The 15359-nt window shown below is 44.1% G+C and overlaps 1 protein-coding gene across 18 annotated transcripts in view; it reads left to right on the plus strand.

Annotated features, from left to right (window-relative positions):
- Positions 1–15359, plus strand: part of CLASP1 (cytoplasmic linker associated protein 1) — a 217155-nt gene that overhangs the window by 119688 nt on the left and 82108 nt on the right. For 17 of the 18 annotated variants that reach the window (XM_058664314.1, XM_058664322.1, XM_058664315.1 and 14 more), the window contains 4 exons: positions 5104–5196; positions 6042–6187; positions 6949–7084; positions 8305–8375. In XM_058664314.1, the coding sequence (XP_058520297.1) occupies positions 5104–5196; positions 6042–6187; positions 6949–7084; positions 8305–8375 (446 nt within the window). Of the gene's footprint in view, positions 1–5103; positions 5197–6041; positions 6188–6948; positions 7085–8304; positions 8376–15359 lie in introns of those variants that run through there. The other variant, XM_058664330.1, reaches the window with a different exon arrangement.

Raw genomic sequence — 15359 nt, forward strand, 5'->3', positions numbered from 1 at the left:
CGTAAGGTGGAAGATGATCTCTGAGAACTGGAGAAGCTGATTGTTTTAATTTTGGGGTCAGGCCACATAACAGGAAAAGATCGGAGTGCCTCGTGTAAGTGAGAGAATGGTGGTCTTTTTAGAAACAAATTCATATTTTGTCTGAAAAGATTCAGGGAGTGGTTTAATAAAAGCTTAGTTCATCTGTGAGGTTTCACTTGAGTGCTTATTAACACATAAAGCAAAGATTATAAAAGTTGGGACACTGTCACACTTTGTTCTTCAAGATTTATCTGTTTGAAAGGCAGAATTAGAAAGAGAAGAGAGGTCTTCTCCCCGCTGGTCCACTCTCCAAGTAGCCGCAGTGGCTAGAGCTTGGCCAGCCTGAAGCCAGGAGCCAGCAGCTCCTTGCCTGTTCCCACATGGGTGTAGGCCCCGAGCAGTAGGCCATCCCCACTGCTCTTCCAGGACACCAGCAGGGAGGTAGATCAGAAGTGTAGCAGCTCTGTGGGGCCATGGCATGATAGGCTGTAGCTTTACCTGCTGTGCCCCAGTGCTGGCCCCATTCAGGTTTCCTGTTGGAGATTGGGACGCTGCTCTTTTTCCTTCCCATCCTGGCTGGCTCTGGGGACCTGCGGCAGCCACAGTGGTGAGGAGAGCTGTCCATGGCTGCTGTGCGTATAGATCAAGTAGCAGGCATCCGGGGTTCAGGTTCATCTCAATGCTTCTTTGTGTGATAGACCCAAGATTGGGAGGCATGAGAATGTGGCACGCGATGGTAGAAGTACTGCTGTGCTCGGTGACATGTGCACACGGGCTGTCCTGCTGGTTTCTGTTGGATCCAGCCTGGGACTGTGTTTAGGGCCATGTTATCCCATCGCAGCAGTCACAACAGGGTCGATTCCGATTCTCACAAACCCGACTAGACATTTTCCTTAGGTATTTCTTTTTGTTTTTTAATGGAGTCATGCATAATTTGTTTTCTTCATCACTAATTTTATAAATTCCGTTTGTCACTTGTGTATTTGGGAAGTGGCAGGGAAGAAACAGTGAAGAAACCCAGCAGCAGCAGCATGTTTCCCAACAGGGCACTGAGCACCTGTGAAGCTGTAGGAGTTCCGTCCAGAGCCCCACAGCGGGATCAAAGGGACACCCAGCAGCAGCATGTTTCCCAACAGGGCACTGAGCACCTGTGAAGCTGTAGGAGTTCCGTCCAGAGCCCCACAGCGGGATCAAAGGGACACCCAGCAGCAGCATGTTTCCCAACAGGGCACTGAGCACCTGTGAAGCTGTAGGAGTTCCGTCCAGAGCCCCACAGCGGGATCTAAAGGGCCAGAGTTCAGCTGCGGCAACAGGACCACGGTTCATGCAGGCTTTCTGCCTGTGGCTTTTGTTTAATGGGTTTGCTTACCTGAATGGAGCCACCTCAGCAGTATAGCAGGCTAATCGCCTGCCTGCAGCACGGGCATCCCGTATGGTGCCAGTTCATGCCCTGGCGGCTCCACCTTTTTTGTTTGTTTTGATTTGTTTTTCATGATGCAGTTCCACAGGATCTGGGATTTCTCCTTGCACCCTCCCCATCACTTTTTCCCCTGAGTTATTACAGCAGCACAACCCTTGGCAGCAGTCACAGTTCCAACATTCTTGTATTTAAGTATATCTTGAGACTGTAGATACAGACAGTGGTAGAAAGTTCAGCATCTTACTCTTCAGATGTATTAACAGTTTCATTGAGAGTCTATTATTTTGGAGATGTATATTGCAGTATATTTATACTACTTGATACTTTTGCATCCATTGTACAGTTCCTCTAGATAAGTTTGTGTATGTACATGTTTACCTATTGTCTGTTCATCTTGTATTTTGCATGAAGGTTGCCTTATATCAGAAAACATGATATTTGTCCTTTTGAGATTGACTTTTTTCACTGAGCATAATGGTCTCTAGTTGGGACCATTTGGTTGCAAATGGTAAAGTTTTATTCTTTTTAAAGGCTGAGTAGTATTCCATGGGGTAGATGTACCGCAGTTTCTTTGCCCGCTCCTCTTTGGACGGGCATCTAGGTTGTTTGCTACTGTAGATTGTGCTGCCGTAAACAGGATTGCTGATCCCTTTCTCATGTGCGTACTTCCTTTGGGTATATTCCTAGGAGTGGGATACCTGGGTCGTGGCAGGTTTATTTTCAGTTCTCTTAGCACTCTCCATACTGATTTCCATAGTGGCAGCACTATCCCACAATCCCACCCACAGGGAAGGAGGGTGCCTTTCTCTCCACATCTATGCCTGCCCGTGTTTAGTAGAGTTCTGAATGTAGGCCAATCTCCTTATTAGAGTTAGGTGAATTTCAATATAGTTTTCATTTGTATTTCCCTGATAGTTAGGGAGCCAAAGCATCTTTTCATTTGTCTGTTAGCCATTGGATTTGTTCTTTTGAAAACTGTCTGCCCGTTTCTTCGCATGGTGGTTTGTTTTGCTGTCACTAAGTATCTGAAGCTCTTTGTAAATCCTGGATAATGGCGTGTAGTGTGCCAAAATTCTCCCCCATTCTTTGGCTGCTTCTGCACTTTGTGACTCATTTCCTTTGCTTGATGTAGTTCCACTTGTGTATCTTTTGTTTTGACAGCCTGTGTTTTTGGTGACTCTCTTAGAAGTCTTTCCCAATGCACGTGTCTTGCAGAGTGCTTCCTGCTAGTGGTTTCCTTTAGTAGTTAGATGGTTTCTGGATGCAACTTTTGGTCCTTGTTCCATTTAGAGCATATTTTTGTGTAAGCTGCTTCTTACTTTTGCAGGCTGCTATCTAATTGTCCCAAAGTATTTGTTAAAGAGACCAGCCTTTTTTCCCTGGATTATTTTCAGTTATTTTGCCGAAGGTTATTGTGCATGTGTGAGTTGACTTCTGGTGTTTCTATTCTGTTCCATTGATCTTCTCTGTTTCTGTACCAGTCCAGACTGTTTAGGTTATCACTGCTCTGTAGTATGTTTTGAGGCCTGTAATTGTGATTCCTCCAGCTTAATTTTTATTCTTAAGAATAACTTTGGCTATTTATGGTCTCTTGTGTTTCTAAATGAATCTTTGTGTCATCATTTCTATTTCTGAGAACAGTGTTATGGGGATTTTGGTTGGGATTGCATTGCATCTGTATATACCTTTTGGTAATATGGACATTTTGCTGCTGCTGATCCAGGAACGTGGTGAAGTTCTCCATCTTTTAATGTCTTATATTTCTTTTTTCAATGTTTTGTAATTTTTATCATAGAGGTGTTCCACATCTTTACATTTATCCAAGCAGTTTAAGATTCTTCTCTGCTATTATTTTTAATTTTTAAGGATATTTTTATTGAAAAGGCAGATATGATTTATGAAGGGAAGGAGAGACAAAGTTTTTCCATCCTCTGCTTCACTCCTCGAATGAATGACTGGGGCTGAACTGACCTGAAGCCAAAACCAGGAGCTTCTTTCAGATCTCCCATGCGAGTGCAGGGTCCCAAGGCTTTGGGCCGTCCTCGACTGCTTTCCCAGGCCTCAGGCAGGGAGCTGGATGGGAAGCAGGGCAGCCGAGAAACAAAGTATTGCCCATGTGGGATCCTGGCTCTTGCAAAGTGAGGATTTAGCCCCTGAGCCATCACACTGGGCCCTTCTCTGCTATTTTAAAGGGGACCGTACTTACAAGTTCCTGCTCAGCCATAGAGTTAGTATACTGGGGTCATCAATTTGTGTTCATTAATTTTGTATCCTGCTCCTCTGCCAAACTCTTATGAGTTCCAGTAGTCTCTTGATTGAGTCTTTTGGCTCTCCTATGTAGAGAATCAAGTTGTTTGTGAACAAGGATAATTTTAATTCCTTGTTTCCTATTTGAATTCCTTCAATTTTTTTTTTGTTGTTTTGCTCTAGTGAGGACTTCCATTACTATGTTATATAGCAGTGATGAAAGTGGACAGCCTTTTCTAGTTCCAGATCTTAGTGGGAAGGTTTCCAGTCTTTCCCCATTTGTGTGATGCTGGCATTGGATTTTTTTGTATATTGCTTTGATTGTGTTGTAGAAAATTCCCTCTAAACCTGTGTTAATTAGGGTTTTTAGCATGAAGTGGCATTGGGTTTTATCAAATGCTTTCTGCATCTGTTGAAATGATCATCTGGCTTTTATTTTTCACTGTGTTGAGGTGGTGTGTTACATCTGTTGACTTGTGTATATTAACCTATCCCTGCGTCCCAGGAGTAAATCCCCCCTGGTCCGGGTGAATGATCTGTCTGATGTGCTATTGGATCCTCTTGGTTAGTTTTTGCATCTGTGTTCATCATGGATATCTGGCTTTGGTATTGAGGTTATGTTGGCTTTGTAGAAGGGTTTTGTCTCCCTTTCTATTGTTTTGAATAGCTTGTGGAGGATTATGGTAAGTTCTTGAAACATTTGGTAGAATTCTGCAATGAAACCATTTGGTTAGGGCTTTTCTTTATTGAGAGAAATTTAATTAGTGATTCAATCTCTCTCCTGGTTTTAGGACAATTTAGATTATTAATTGCCTCATGATTCAATTTTGGTAGGTCATATGTGTCCAAAAATCTATCTGTGTTTTCTAGGTCTTCTGATTTGTTGGCGTATAGTTGCTTGTAGTAGTTCCTGATTATCTGTGTATGTTCAAGGTATCTGTTGTTCTATTTCCTTTTTCGTCTCTAATGCTATTGATTTGTATCTTCTTCCTCCTTTCTGTGATTAGTTGAAGACTCTATTTTGTCCGTTTCCTCTGATCTTATGTACTATTCTTCCCATCTCCTTTTGGTTAATTTCCTCCCTTATTTTGCTGATTTCTTTTGTCCTGCTAATCTTGGGATTGTTTTGCTGTTTTTCTAGCTCCTTCAGATGTAAGGTTAGCCTGTTTACATGGTGCTTTCCTAATTTCTTGACATAAGCACTGATCAAAATGAACTCTCCTCTTGGCACTTCCTTAACTGTGTCCCTTAAGTTTTGATATGTTGTTTTGATGCCTTCATTTGTTTCAAACCATTAAAAAAAAAATAAAAGCATTTTTAACTGACTAATAACTCTTGACTCCTCATAGTAAAAAAAAGTCTTTGTTTATTCTGTTCATTTTCTAATACTGATCACAACTTAATTTTGCTTGCAGATTTACTCCAGCCGAGACCTTGAGGAATCCATAAACAAAATTAGGGAAATCTTATCTGATGACAAGCATGACTGGGAGCAGCGGGTGAATGCTGTAAGCCACTGCCTTCCTCCGTTACCATTTCCTAGCTGTGTCCACACTCTGCAGATGCTTGCTTAGAAACAAGAGGCTCTTCCTAATGCATTTTAGGTAGCAGATATTTTAAATGTCAGTCCCTGTTTTTTCCATTTTGCCGTTAAACAAAGACCTGACTGGAACAGCTGCTGATGTCCTCTGCTCTCACCTTAAGCATAATTGATGTAGTTGTGCGGTTGCCAGGCAAGCGCCTTGTGTAGTGCTCCCATTGTATGCCTCTCAGTAGGCTTTCTTGCTGTCAGCTTGCTGGAAGGTTTTGTCTGCTCTGTTTTTTTAATGTGAGTTACTGAGAGAGTAAGTAGGCTGGGTGTCATGAGGAGGATTGCTTATCTCGGGAGAGCTGTCCCCTGTGTGCTGGCTGTCAAGAAGAGGTCTGGTGCCATTGCCACTGTGTTCCATTTCACAGTCAGCCCCGCCAGTCGAGGATGTTATTAGAAGTGATGTAAGGATGCTTCTCCCTGGAATTGGAGAAGGCAGAATGGAAGATTAAGAGAAGTATATATTAGAGCAAAATGGAGGTTTTTAGTTATTTGTCAGTTTCATGAAGTTAATTAATTAGACATTTCTAATTTAAAACATTTTGTAGAAATTGTATTTATCACCAATACTACCTTACTAAAAATCACTTGGTCTTGCGCTGTATAGATTTGTGCAGTCTGTTAGCTAATATTTAACTGCATAGATTCTCTTAAGAGAACTCTTACTATGTCAATTGAACTGTGATGTTTGGTAGTATCTGTTTTGTATATATTATGTTAAGAATTGTGAAGGTTTTATATCTCTAATTTCCTCTATCCCATCAGTTAAAAAAGATCAGATCTTTACTTTTGGCTGGTGCTGCTGAGTACGATAACTTCTTTCAACATTTGCGTCTTTTGGATGGAGCGTTTAAGCTCTCTGCTAAGGACCTGCGGTCTCAGGTAGTGCGGGAGGCTTGTATCACGCTGGGGTAAGAACTGCCATGCTCCGCGATCTCACTCACCACTCGGTAGTCCCACCCCGAGCTTCAGAGGCAGCTCCCAAGCGGGCAAACTAGTCTCCAAGACCCAGGCCCGTTGGCACTCTGCCAGTGCCCAGCTGTCTAAAGGACTGATTTTAAGCTTTGTTTTATTCAGTGGCATAGCTCTGCAGCCTCTGTTTTAAACTTGAAGCATGTATTACTATGGAGAAATGAAAGTATGTAAAGTCGTTTTTCATTGTTTTAACTTGTTTTTTGCTGGGAGGATATAGCATGCTTATCAGAATATTTGTCCCTAGAAGAATACCGAAGCTATTAACTAGTGGGGTGTCCCTCAGTAACATTTTATCCTAGCTCAACTTTTGTGCAGAGCTGACACTGTGTTAGAATGTATGTCAGGTATCAAAGCAGCCGCAGCCAGAAGGCAGCGAGCTGTTAGTCAGATGGCGAGTCTGAGTATTGGATGCTAAAAATGCAGAACACGGGGTATATTATCAAGGCACGTTTTCATGGTATATAAGCGATTTTATCCTGTTTTGAAACTGTTGTAAATGATTAAGGGAAAACTTGTGCTAATGGCTATTTGCCGAGCTCTCTGCTTGCCCATTGGATGTATTTTTATTAAAGTACTGTACTTAAACTGTTGGTGTTTTGCCGGGTAGCCTTAATGCAAGCTCTAAGCCGGTGATTTATGTTCTTGTAATTTGTAAGACACACAGTAACTACAGCCCAGCTTTCACGTCTTTTTGCAGGCATCTGTCGTCAGTTCTGGGGAACAAGTTTGATCATGGAGCTGAAGCCATTATGCCAACCATCTTTAATTTAATTCCAAACAGTGCCAAAATTATGGCCACGTCTGGTGTTGTAGCTGTTAGGTTAATCATCCGGGTAAGTGTATTCTAGCGCCCCTGATTTAGTGGCTGATCCATGCTTTCTTACCAGTGGCTGGCAAGCAAGAGTAGAGGCAGTTTGCACTGGAGTGATTATTTGAAATGGGAATCATGTTATACTTACAGAATTATCTTTTCTCCGTTGGACTATATACAGAGCATGTGAGCTTTTCATAGTCTCTGATGTGAAACAGGTGTATGGCGTGTGGTCATTGAGGCATTGATGGGTGAGTCACTGCTGGTTAATGACTAGAGAAGCAGGCAGAGATGGACACAGATGGGCTCCTGTCTACTTGTTGATTCCCCGAAAAGCCTGCAGTGGCCCCAGGCTGGGGACCTAGGTGTCCCACATGGTTATCAGGTTCCCAGTCACTTGGGCTGTCAGAGTCAGTTCTGTATTAGCAGGAAGCTGGACTTGAGGGTGGAGCTGAGAATTGAACCCAGGCATTGCAGTGTGGGACACCAGCTTTAATGAGTAGGCTGCATGTCTGGCCCTCACTGTTGGCTCTGAGTGTTTGAGCCTCTGCCTCTGAGTTTGTTTCTCTCATGTCACTGCCTAACTCCCTGCTAACTGCAGTCATTCCGTTTGAGGAGTTCGTGCTTATAGTTTGCATGCACCCCAGAATTTGACTAATTGCCTATAGGCTCAGAAACAAAATGTTCACTTTAGCTTTCTGGATACTAACTTACTTAAATGGAAATAATGACCTGAGTAGTGTATATACAAATTTCTAGTGAAATCTTATAGTACATAAGAGCTTCAACGGTGTTTTTTGTGTTACCCTCTCTACACCTTCAGGTGCTTTTTCCACAGAGAAAGCGCTTAACATCAGTGCTTGAGGAACCTAAGATGGGAAAATCTAATTACATCGTGTAATTTTTAGTCCTTACTATTCCTTTACTGCCTACTTCAGATAGTTAGACCCAACGCTATTATTAGACATCCCATTGAAGCATTATTGTAATGTGCTGGTTTGATGACTCCTTGTCCCATCGTCTTGTCCAGTCTTGTAAACTTCATAAAGGCCTCTAGAATATCCACTGTATCCCTTTTTTCTTTTTATGATTTATTTGTTTTTACCCTTTTTTCTTTTTAAAGTCAATGTTTGTGTTCAACGTGTTCTGTGATAAGTAGGTTAGTAAGGAAGTTGTTCTCTTGTTTTTGCAAATATTTGGGTTTTCAAATATCAACAAAGTGTTTTTTCTTCTTTTTCACAGCATACACATATCCCTAGGCTAATACCTGTTATAACAAGCAACTGTACCTCCAAGTCGGTTGCAGTCAGAAGGTAAGTTCCGAATGGATTTCCTTATTCTTTTACAATTATTTACAAAGCAAGAAGAACTCAAGATGTACATCCATGGCTAGCATTTCATATTTGAAGGTTTTTTATTTTGTGACTCCACTTCGGTCAGCGCTTCTGTGTCGAAGGATCAAGAGCTCAGTATTTTGGAGAGTTAGTTGGAACAGCTTCTTCCATGTGTGTACGTGTGTGTGCGCGCGTCAGGGGGCAGTTGCAGATCGAGAAGGGGAGAGGAGCAGGAGCACTTCTCTGTCCTTGGTCTGCCCTGTCCGCTGGGTGAAGGCGGGAACTTCAAGCACGGGTGTGCGTGGGAGTGAGTCTGTTCATGTAGGCAGAGGGTGGGACTTCAAGCACGGGTGTGCGTGGGAGTGAGTCTGTTCATGTAGGCGGGGGGGGGGTGCTGTTGGAGTCTTCTCAGAGTCATCCTTTGCTGCTGTGCAGTTACAAGAGCCACCCGTAAGATCCTCAGGAAGGTACAACCTGGGTAGCTAGCCAGGGTGCTGTTCCCATGTCCCTGCTGTTGCTGCATCGGGCTCAGCTCCCAGGGCTGCATGTGGAGAATCAAGATGGTCCTAGCGCAGATCTGTGATGCTTGGCCGTTGAGCCCATAGGGTCTTTTAAGAGTCTGTTCAGATCTGTGGCCCCTCAGCCCAACAAAACGTGAAATGCACCAGAGTTTTGTGTAGGTTTTCAGTGGATTGTATTAGGAGCTTTGCAGGGTGCTATTGGCAAGCAAATTTTTATTTTCTAAAAATTTATTTTAAAATGATAGTATAGTATTTTTATTTTATGATATTTTATTTTAAAATGATAATAGAGTATCTAGTAGGTACTCCTGTATAGTGTACAACATGCTGTTTTGCTGTATGTGTACATGGTAGATTGGCAGTGTCAGGCCATGTAAAGTATCCATTGCTTCTTAGCGTTCTGGCGGTGAGGACACTCAGGGTCTGTTGTTGGCAGTTCTCACGTACACAGGGTGCCTCAACGATGGTCCCTGACATATGGGAGAGTTCTGGAATGTCTTATGCCCTTCTAACCGAAGCTGTGTCCTTTGAGCTGCAAGTCCCTGGGTCACAGTCTTTTGCTGCCAAGTCATCACTGTCTACTTTGGCTTTTTGAAATTACACATTGGTAAGGGGGGAGGTGTTTGTCTTGACCTGCCTGAATTGTGGGTCACCCTGAAGACAGTGCCCTTCGGGTTTATCTGTAGTCACAACAACAGACTGAAAAGTAATGTGTGTGTGTGTGTGTGAGTGTGTGTGTGTGTGTGTGTGTGTGTGTGAATGCACACTGTGTTTTCTTTACTCATCCGTTGATGGATTCTTCGGTTGTTGCCATGGTTTGGCTGCTGTGCGTAATGCTACAGTGAGCATGGAGGGAGTGCAGATGTCTCCTTATCCACTGATTTCACTTCCTGCAGATGCACATGTACCTAGGAATTGGATTTCTGTCCATCCTGTTAACAACTACGTAAGATTCAGAACAGGTTGTATAGCACAAGTAATGAAAAATACAATTTATACTTCCACTTTTTGACATGTTTAGTTTCCAGCTATATGGCTCAATTTTTTAAAACTTTTTATATTTTTTAATTATATTTTTAACAATATTTACATAGTTAGGGTAAAAAGGTTCAAGGACTTCAGGAGAGTGGGTAAGACTATTATTTCCATATTGTTTCCTTCGTGTATCTGAGGTAAAGGGAGATATTAAGGGAGAAGTCCCACCCAGTCTCCCACCCACCCCAGGTCCCCGATGTGGGCATGCTCTGAGGGTCTTGCTCAAGTGGTTTTGATAGTTCAACAGTTATGAATTGCTGCCAATCTTATTATTGTTATTATTTTATAATACAGTTTCATATTCCCTTATCTCCTCCCCAATTCCCTCCCCTCCCCCCCCCAGTTCCTCTGTATCATTACTAACATATAGTTCTTCATACTCAGTCATATGTCCATCATTGCGGGCATAGATGATGGCAGAGAGTCCAGAATCCTATTGTCAAGATATAGTAAACAGTTTCATTGTAAGTCCGTCTATGTCTGGAAGTAGAAATGCATACCACCCTTCATCCTAACATCTGAATGTTAGTCTCCATTTCACAGCTACTGTACATCTCCTTAAATGAAAAGTCATTATTCAAAATCAACAATAGAAAGAAAAGAGGAAATTGACAATGCCATGAAGTTAAATGACATGTTACTAGATATGACAGTTTCCATTACACAGCTACTATACATCCCCTTAAATGAAAAGTCATGATACAAAATCAACAATAAAAAGAACAGTAGAAATTGACAATGCCTGAAGTTAAATGACATGTTACTAGATATGACAGTCTCCATTACACGGCTACTATACATCCCCTTAAATGAACAGCCACAAAACAAAATCAACATCCGGGAGAAAAAAAATTTAACAACATCAATAAGTTAAATAACATGCTATTAAATGACTAATGTGTAGCTGAAGAAATGAAAATCAAGAACCTTCTTGAAGAAAATGATGCCACTGCATAATCTACGAGTCATTGAATGATTTAATCAGAAGAGAGTGTTTTGAAGAGATGAAAACAACAGAAAACAACAAAACCCATGTGATATAGTTTCCGCTGATCTTTGTTGAAGTGTGTCTCCTCCAGACATTAAGCAGATGGGATTTGTTTTTTAATCCAGTGTACTAATCTATGGCGTTGATTGAGCTTAAGCCATTTACATTCAGAGTTTAATATACATGGGTGGTACTTTGGTCCTGTCATTTTAGGAATGGGTTGTTCATTGGTTTAGTCTTCTGTTGTCATTTTACTGGGATGTTCTTCCCATTTGCCTTTGGTTTTGGTAGGTGCTATTCCTCTTTTCTCTCAAGAGAACTTCTTGAAGTATCATTTGTAGGGCAGGTTTGGAAGAGGCAAATTCTTTTAGCTTTTCTTTACTGTGGAAGAATTTGATTTCATTCTCAAAGCCAAAAGAAAGCTTTGCTGGATATGTGATCCTAGGCCGACAATTTTTTTCTTTTAGAATCTGGAATATGTCACTCCATTCTCTTCTTGCCTGTAGAGTTTCCTGTGAGAGATCTCCTGTGAACTTAATTGGCATTCCTTTATATGTCAACTGATTTTTTTCACGTGCACATTGAAGGATCTTTTCCTTATGTTCAATTGAAGAGAGCTTGATTATCATATGTCGTGGTGAAGATCGCTTTTGATCAAGCCTTTTGGGAGTTCTGTGCCCCTCCTGGAACTTGTTTCCCAATTCTTTCTCCAGATTAGGGAAATTTTCCTTTATTATTTCATTAAATACATTTGCAAACTCAGCTTCTCTTTCTGCACCTTGTGAGACTCCCATAACTCTTATATTTGGTCTTTTAATAGTGTCTTTCAATTCTTGAATACTTTTTTTTTAATTTTTTTATTGTATTTTTGTTGACAATCTTTACATAGTTAATTACAGTAAAAAAAAAAAAAGGTTCAAGGGGTATAGGGAAGTGGGTAATACTATTATGTCCATATTGTTTCCATCATGTATCTGAGGTAAAGGGGGGTATTGACGGAGAAGCCCCACCCAGTTTCCCACCCACCCCAAGTCCCGGATGTGGGGTATGCTCTGAGAGCCTTGCTCAGATAGTTTTAATAGTTCTCCAGTTATGAATCGCTGCCAGTTTCACTCGATGAGGTGGTCCATTGATTGACACAGTCCATCATAGAGTCTTCATTTGTCCAGTATTTTGCTGCCAACATATAGCTGAGGTGGTTGATTGACTTGCTCTGTCCTCTGTCTTTTCTTGGCTGGGGTTCTGAGTCCAGCAGTTCGATTGGGGAGATCTCCAAAGAAACTTTGAGGTATTCCCAGACCAGATTCTTGTATGTTCTAGCAAGCACAGGGCCCGGCACAGTCCGTCACCTCGATCAGCTGGTGGTTTCAATTGCTGGGTTGGTTCTGTTTTCAGTCCCGAGTTGCACTGGAACCAATGGGTGTTGCAGTCCAGCCTGGTTCTGCCCAGCACACACTCGGCCCTTGCATCAACCAGTGAGAGCTGCAGCCTAGTCGGGGCGACCCACAATAACCCCCACCAGGCCCGCCCCCTACCCTGGTTTGCCAGTATGTGTAGCAGACTAGTCCAGTCTGTCCCACATCCTATTTGGCTCTTGTACTTGTCAGTGGGTATTAAAGCTTAGTTCCATCTAACCAACTCAGCTCTCCAGCCCTCACGGATGTTGTTGAGTGCCTCTCTGTCTAGCCACCCCAGACCCCGTCTTAGTTTTCATGCCCTCCCGCGGGAGTAGTGACCCAAGAGGGGGGAACCCACTATTTCCCTCCCAGGTCTCTCTCAGTCCCGGTTTATGTACTCTTCGGGTGGTTCTGTGATTTGGCTTGACAGAATTAGTCCCCAGTGCCAGCTTCTGCCAGTTGATGCTGTGGCTAGGCCCAAACATCCTCACCCACTCTAATTTATGATTGCACCAGCAGGAATCATCCGCCTAGCCTGGCTTTTCCCTGATCTAGTCCACGTGCAGCGCACAGGTGTTGCAGCCTTGCTTAGTCTGGTCTGTCCCCTTCCCAGCCCGAGCTCTCCAGTGGGAGTAGCTGTCTGGTGAGGGGACCAGCCCCTTAATCCCCACGCCGGCTCTGCCCCTCCCTTCCTGGATCTCACGTGTGCTGTTTGGGTGCTGCAGTCAAATCCAGTACAGTCAACCTCACCCTAGTGTTCCATAGTGTGCACTGGTTTTGTCGCGACCAGCCCCGGCCTGATCCACACTCTGTTCTGGTGATCGGATTTACCAGTGTATGACATGAACTGATTCAGCCTGGTCTGCCCCTGACCCATGCTGAATGTGTGCCAGTGGGAAACTGTCCATGGCCTATTCTGGGCTGTTTCCTATCATGCTTCTTGCGCTTACCTGCAGGGACTGTGTCCTGCCAGAAGAGTTGCCCAGGCTCCTCCATCAGAACCTCTCCCAATGCCAGATTTTGCGCATACCAGGGGGTCCTTGAGCCAGCCCTACTCAGTTCACCTCCTGTCCTAGCAGGAACAGTGGCTTTTCCTGGCTTGCTTTCACCCCATTCTGGTTCTTGTTGTTGGATGTTTCAGACCAGCCATGGCTCGCCCATACCCACATACAGCTCACACATGGCTCAGTAAGGGGTTGAGACCCAGCCTAGTCAGTCCCACATCCACCCTGGTTCTCCAGGACACCAGATGATGTTGGGGTCTGGCCTGGCCTGGTGCATCCAATCCCAGTCCACACTAGTGCCTTGGGAGATTGCAACTGTTTCCTAGATAGAATGCAACCCGATTCCAGCACACGCACCCCTTGGTGGGAACCTCAACCCAGTTAAGGTGTCCCCTTACCTCCCCAACTGGGCCTGTTCCTAGCCGTAGATCATGCGCCTGCCAGTGGTTGCTGTGGCTCAGCTTGTCTCAGTCCCTCACTTGTCCTGGCCTCTGCCTTAGACAGTGTGGCTTAGTGTCCTTGACTCAAATAGACCAGTAGGTGCCAGAGCATGGCTCGACATGACCTGTGCTCCATGCTGGTTTCTAGTTTTGCTTGTAGGCTAATGTTTGCTCACTCATGCCCAGTACATTCTGTTCCGTTACCAGTTTCTTCAAAGGAAGAGTTACCGCCATTGGGAATGTTAAGGATTGACTGAGATCCCAGAAGCACAGTGGGATCAACCTGGAGCTACCTAAGCAGCGATTCAGACAACCAATACCCCAGAGCTACCTGGCCGGGCGGCCAGCAGGCAGAGCCTGGCACCACATGGTGCACTGGCCACCCTTGGGGAGGCCAAGGGACTCTTTCACTGCCTTGCGGCAGTGTCTTTGGCATGAGCCCCCAGCATTGGGTCCGACCCTGCAGGGGCACCCCCCACAGCCGCCACACTGTGAGGAGCGGCACTTGCCCCGTCTCCAAGGCCCGCACCCCTCCCAAACTCATCCAGCCACAAGATATTAGCAGCTGGGTGGAGCTAGGAATTTTAACCAAGTTCCCTCATGGCGCACTTACCCTGAGGAAAGAGCTCTCTTGGGTCCTGGGGGAGGCCGAGGACTCGTTCACTGCCTTGCGGCAGTGTCTTTGGCGTGAGCCCCCAGCATTGGGTCCGACCCGGCAGGGGCACCCCCACACAGCCGCCACACTATGAGGAGCGTCACTTGCCCCCGTCTCCAAGGCCCGCAACTCTTGAATACTTTTTTTGGCCTGATCCAGCTCTGCTTCCAGCTTTTGGTTTGCTTTCCCCTGATGACAGGAAATACCGCCCAATTCTGAGATTCTTTCTTCTGCTTTCTTCATTCTATTTTGGAGACTTTCTACTGTACTCTTAATTTGCTCTACTGTGTTCTTAATTTCTGATATACCAGCCTTGATTTGCTTTATTGCTTCCTTAAATTCTTTGAACTCTTGCATGAGCCTCTCATTGTTGATCAGAATCTTTAAAATGAGTTTTATCGATTCTGTGTGCCCCATTTTCTCGATGTCTTCCTCAGTTAACTCTGAGGTTGGCATCTGGTTTGATCCTTTGCAGGGGAGTCTTTGGTAGTATTCATTGTGCTTTTGTCTCTTCTTTTGCTCTTGTCATTGCACTTGTGGTTAGCAGTCTTGAATTCCTTGGGGCAGGTTTCTAAGCTGTGTAACCCACAGGTCTACAATGTGATTTTACTTATTGCGGTTGGTACACAACTTTTTCCTTGCAGCCACAACCTCCAGCGAGTTCCAGGTCTGGGTTCTTACGTCAGATTTCCACCGTGGTCTCCACAGCCCCAGCTCTTGGCTCACCACTCTCCACCTCCTGTGATACTGTGCTGAGGCTGCACTGTTGTCACTGCAACCTTTCTCCCACTTCTGGTTGGAGCAGGTCCCAGGATTAGAGAGACACCAGGTGTCCTATATAATTAGGTTGTTGGTGGCGTTGATCTTGCGGGAACCTGTTGGACTTTAGGTCTGGGTGCCTCACAGACCTATTTTGACCGGTG

Source organism: Ochotona princeps, chromosome 5 (assembly GCF_030435755.1).
Source record: "Ochotona princeps isolate mOchPri1 chromosome 5, mOchPri1.hap1, whole genome shotgun sequence".
NCBI lineage: Eukaryota > Metazoa > Chordata > Mammalia > Lagomorpha > Ochotonidae > Ochotona > Ochotona princeps.